Source organism: Enhydra lutris, unplaced genomic scaffold (genome assembly GCF_002288905.1).
Source record: "Enhydra lutris kenyoni isolate GAN:26980312 unplaced genomic scaffold, ASM228890v2 scaffoldscaffold1, whole genome shotgun sequence".
Lineage (NCBI taxonomy): Eukaryota > Metazoa > Chordata > Mammalia > Carnivora > Mustelidae > Enhydra > Enhydra lutris.
Window position 1 is genome coordinate 72199942 of NW_019154085.1, and position 4691 is coordinate 72204632.

A 4691-nucleotide genomic window follows, 5' to 3' on the forward strand; every position below is an offset into this window, starting at 1 on the left:
TCAGTCAGGCTACTTTGGAACAGGCTATGCCCTATGGAAATTCTGCATCCTGGCACTTCTGTCTGGAGTCCAGCAGATTCCCTTGGGAAATGTGGCCTCCACACCCCATTGTAGGCCTTAGGAGCCTCTAGCTGAAGCTGGAGAAGTTAAAGTCTGCTCAGCATTCACTATCTGCTTGCAGACCGCAGATCCCAGCTAGCTTTGAAATGAAAACTAGAGAATTCCTAGTTTTAGATAGTGGAAGAATTAGCAAAACCATTAAATCTCTAATACCAAGTATTCGTGGGCTCCGATTCCCCTTTCCTGAAGCAAATTTGATGTGTATTTTAAAACAATTTAAAAACAGCTCTTTTAAGAAAAAAATACAACAGCAGGGAAAAAAGAATCAAGAGGTTGTGAGTCCCTATCTTTAGAAATGTCTTCCCACCTGATGGGGCTCCGGGAGCTAGTTGCACCAGGAGCTGAGTCTCTCTCCCAAAACAGCCGAACAAAGGCGGAGGCCACACGCAGACCTCAAGTCCAGAGAGCTGGGTAAAGGACTAGGAAACCGGAATTAGATGCAGGCCCTAGGATAACACGGAGAAACAGTTTCTTTCCAATGTATACCATTAAATCATCGTGCTCTTTCTCTTTAGTCTGGGAGGTGGGGTTGAAGGAGAAATTCATGGAGACCACTCCCCAAAGAGATTGAAATTATTCTAAGTGTAAAATATCGTTGTCCATTGGAGCTTCAGCAATGTTTTTCAAATTTATCCCTCTTACTGATCCGCACAAATTCAAAGGCGGTGATGTCCTTTCTCCTCTCCTAGCCAAGGTTCTGGCAGGGATTTGGAACCACGATAAAATTCCTAAGAAACAAATGCAGAGAGAAATGATGCTGAAATCTGAGGGCTCAACATTCTCTCGCACAAAGATAAATGCGTCCTCCGAAATGCTGCAGTCTGGGCAGGCCTCTTGACCGAGAAAAAGGGTTTTAAACGAGAAAAAATGGCTTCGGCTGGTATTCAACCGGCTGCAAGCTCAGAGGGCCCACCGGGGGACTCTTAAGGCCTGGGGGCTCTCTCTGAAGGAGGAGGACTAGGGAGGTTTCCGGGAGGCCAGCCGGTGGAGGAGAAATCCAGAACCGTTGTAAATATTCATGTCTGGGGGGGGGGTGCCTCTTCACCCCGCCTCTCCCAGCTGCAATCACCCCCCACTTCGTGAGGGGGGGTGCACAGCGCCTGTCCGACCGTCCTTGGACAAAGGTGATCTCCCCACATTTTTGTTCTCCAGTCAATTGACTTAGGGAGCCCATTCCGAAGGCTCTGCAGGGAAGGGACTGGCTCTGGGTGTTTTTCCCCGCGTTTCTCCTCTTCTTTCGTTTCCCAAAAGAGCATAAATAATTAAAGTTTGGCAGGGAGGAAAAGCTTTCTTGCAGAACTGTAGTGGCAATAAATGAAATGACTCAGAATCCCTTCCCCAGTCAGCTTTTACGAGGGCTGCCAGACAGTGTCTGTTCACGTTCTCCAGATACCAGGGGCGCCCTGACAAAGTTAAGGTCAAGTTAGTGTCTTATCTTGGGTGGCTCAAAATTACCGCATCGCGTCTGGGCGCTGCGCGGAAAGCTACCACTCGCGGAGCAGCTGGCTGTGCGGGAAGGGTCGGATGCGCTTGTGCTTCGAGTGGGGCCGCGCAGGCAAGGACAAGGCCACAACGCTGGAGTCTTCATGGTAGGTTCTCGCGGGACGCGCGGGTCGGGAGGCTGCGGTTTTCCTTGGGTTTCGGAGTGAGGATCCAGGAGGGAGCTGGGGCAAAAGGCCGAAGTGGGCTGGGCCCAAAATGAAAGCCCAAGTGTTGGGGGTGGGGGCGGGGATCTAAGCAAACGCGCCGAGAGGGGTCCGCTGCCCCTTCCTCTTTGGACCCGCGCGCCGCTGCTGATGGCTCACCCTCCCCCGCCAAAGCGCGGCTCCAACCGAAGCCGCCATCGCCATGTCGTTGAACTTGAATGGTTCCGTCCTCCCCATTTCCCTCTTCAGCGGTCAGCAGGCTTCGCTTTGGGGGCAGCGGGCTGCCTGCGCCCCACCCCGTGCAAAGAGAAGGTGCGAGAATTTTGCGCACTCCCAGACACGTAAAGACCCGGCTGGGTGGGGGGTGTCCCCGCAGCTGCTGCCCTGGGTCCTGAGCTGCCGCAGGGCTAGTGTCCGGGGAGCCATTTTAGGAGAGAGATCCAGGGGCGTCGACCACGAGCCGAAAGTGAGAGGCTTGGCGGGCGATGGAGATGAGAGGCAGATAAGTGTGCTGGCGGTCTGGACTGAGGAGAAAGGGGCGAGAGGGAACCTGGGCGAGGGTGCCAGCTGGAAGGAGGGTTCACAAAACGATAGGCAGTTCTGGGGTGGGGGGAGCCTCCTTGCCCTCCAGTCGCCACAGACCTGTTTGCGCAGTGTTGGGAGGAAAGCAGAGGTGGGAGGGGGGCGGAGGAAGAAGAGTGGGAGGGAGAAAAGGAGGGAGGAGAGAAGGGGGGGGGACAGCGGCCAGAAAATAGATATGAGCTCCGATCACCCGCCTTTTCTCTGTCTGTCGGCATGGTGGGCAGAGCTCGCCACACGGGCACTGCGGCAGCGGGGGCCAGGGAGGGAACCAGCTTCACAGCCTGCACCGCCTGCTCTGGGCATAGGGCTGAGGCCCAGAACCCCGTGCTGGGATTGCCTGGGCTGAGGAATCTTGGGGAGAGGGGTAACTTCCTGCCCTTGGTTCTGGGATTTGGGTTTGGAAAGCTTCTTTCTGAGAGACCGATTTTACCTTTGGAAAGCACTGGCTCTCCTGGAGGCGGGAGTCCAGGCCTCGCCTGGACCCCCGGGCTAGGAAAGAGGGACCCGGCGGCAGTGGAAGAAAGTGAGGCCTTGGGGCAAATGGATGGGGGTCTCTCGGGGCCAAGTGCTGCAGAGAAGTTCAACCAAGGAGGAAAAAGCTGCTGAGAGCATTCTGCTCTCCTCCCCAGAGCCGAGGGACCTGGGGGGGGCGGCTTACCCCCGCCCCCCCACAGGGACCATTCCGGCTCAAGGGCACCGCAGCAGCCTAGGGGAGACCAGGCGGTGGGGATTCGGGATTCGTAGCCCTTGGCGGGTCTCCGACCAGGGAAGGGGCCGGTTGTGAGGCGGGCTGGTCCTAGCTCAGGCCAAAAAGCAGAGAGGGTGAGGAGGGTAGAGGCGTCGGTGGTTTGTCTCCCGTGGTGGGGAATGGGAGACCAGGCACCTTTAGAGTAGGACTCCAGATCCTTTTGTTCTCCAGACCCCCCAACTTCTAGAGGGTCATGGGGCATCTCCGCTGGCTAAACTTCCTCCTTGCTTTAGCATTAGGAGAGGAAAGGCAGAGAGGCGACAGGGAGAACACAGAGGTGGTGACACACAGCTAGGGGAAAGGAAGAGAGGATCAGGAGATAGAGAAAGAGGAGAGGAAACGAGGAAAGTAAGAAGAAGGAAAAAGGCAAGAGGGAACAAGAGAAGGGAGTGGGAAAAGAGTGGACGGGAGAGAAAGAAGTGAGAAGACTGAAGGGAGGCGGAGGAAGGAGAAAGGAAGACAGGAACAGAGAGAGGAGGAGAGAGGGCATGAGATCCGAGTGCGCACCGAGGCCCTGGCCTGGGTGAGCTCCTGGTAAGGCTTTGGTGTAGGTTTTTTCGAGCCTGGCACTCGCGCTCCCGGGGTCAGTAGTGGAGAGAGCCAAGTTATTCTGCGATGAACGCGCAGGGCTGAGAAATATGTAAATCAGGGCTCCGTATGCCCCGAGAGTGGCGCAATTACGCCCCCTGAGCAAGAAGCAACAAGCTCCCGACCCGCAAGCTGCAGAGGGTGGCGGCGTCGCGGGGGAGGGAGCGGCTGCAGGAAGGGGTGTGGGGGGTGGGAACCTCACAACCTCACACCTAGTCCCCTGTGCCCCAGGCTGGGGCTCCCCCCACCGCTCTCCGCTTCTTTCCCTTCCCCCTTCCTCCCCCTACTTCCCCCTCCCTCCTCCTCCCCGCCGGCTTCGGTCCGCGTACTTAAAGCGGCGCGGGCGGGCGGGCGCGGGCGGGCGGCCCAGCCGGGTGGTGGCAGATGCACCCAGCAGTGGCAGCCGCCGGCGGCGCACAGGTGACCGGCCTGCGGCTCAGCCAGGTCGGGGAGCGCCCGGGGAGTGCTGGCTGGAGCGGGAGACTGATCCGCCCCCAGCGCGCGCGTGTCTCGGCGCCAGGAGCCGTCCCGGGGCGTGTTGGCGAGAGCTGATATAGATATAAGGACATTTCTCTCCATGGCGTCACGTGACATAATTACCACCAGAATCAATCAAGATGAATTGCACGTCAGCGCCCGGTGGGGATTTTTGCTTAGTTGATCCTGGCCCAAGCCTCTTGTGCAATCGATGGCTCAGGTTGGCGGCGCGGGGAGCGGCCCGGGGCTTGCCGGCGCGCACGCCGCGGAGCCATGAACGACTTTGATGAGTGCGGCCCGAGCGCAGCCAGCATGTACCTGCCCGGCTGCGCCTACTATGTGGCCCCGTCGGACTTCGCCAGCAAGCCGTCGTTCCTATCGCAACCGTCGTCCTGCCAGATGACTTTCCCCTACTCTTCCAACCTGGCGCCGCACGTCCAGCCCGTGCGCGAAGTGGCCTTCCGCGACTACGGCCTGGAGCGCGCCAAGTGGCCGTACCGCGGCGGCGGCGGCGGCGGCGCTGGGGGCGG

The 4691-nt window shown here is 58.2% G+C and overlaps 1 protein-coding gene across 1 annotated transcript in view; it reads left to right on the plus strand.

Moving 5' to 3' along the window:
• The first annotated feature begins 4434 nt into the window (after positions 1–4434).
• LOC111145622 (homeobox D11) overlaps positions 4435–4691 on the plus strand; it is a 2198-nt gene continuing 1941 nt past the window's right edge. The window contains exon 1 of the mRNA XM_022500652.1: positions 4435–4684. Coding sequence (XP_022356360.1) covers positions 4435–4684 — 250 coding nt within the window. The remainder of the gene's footprint in view (positions 4685–4691) is intronic.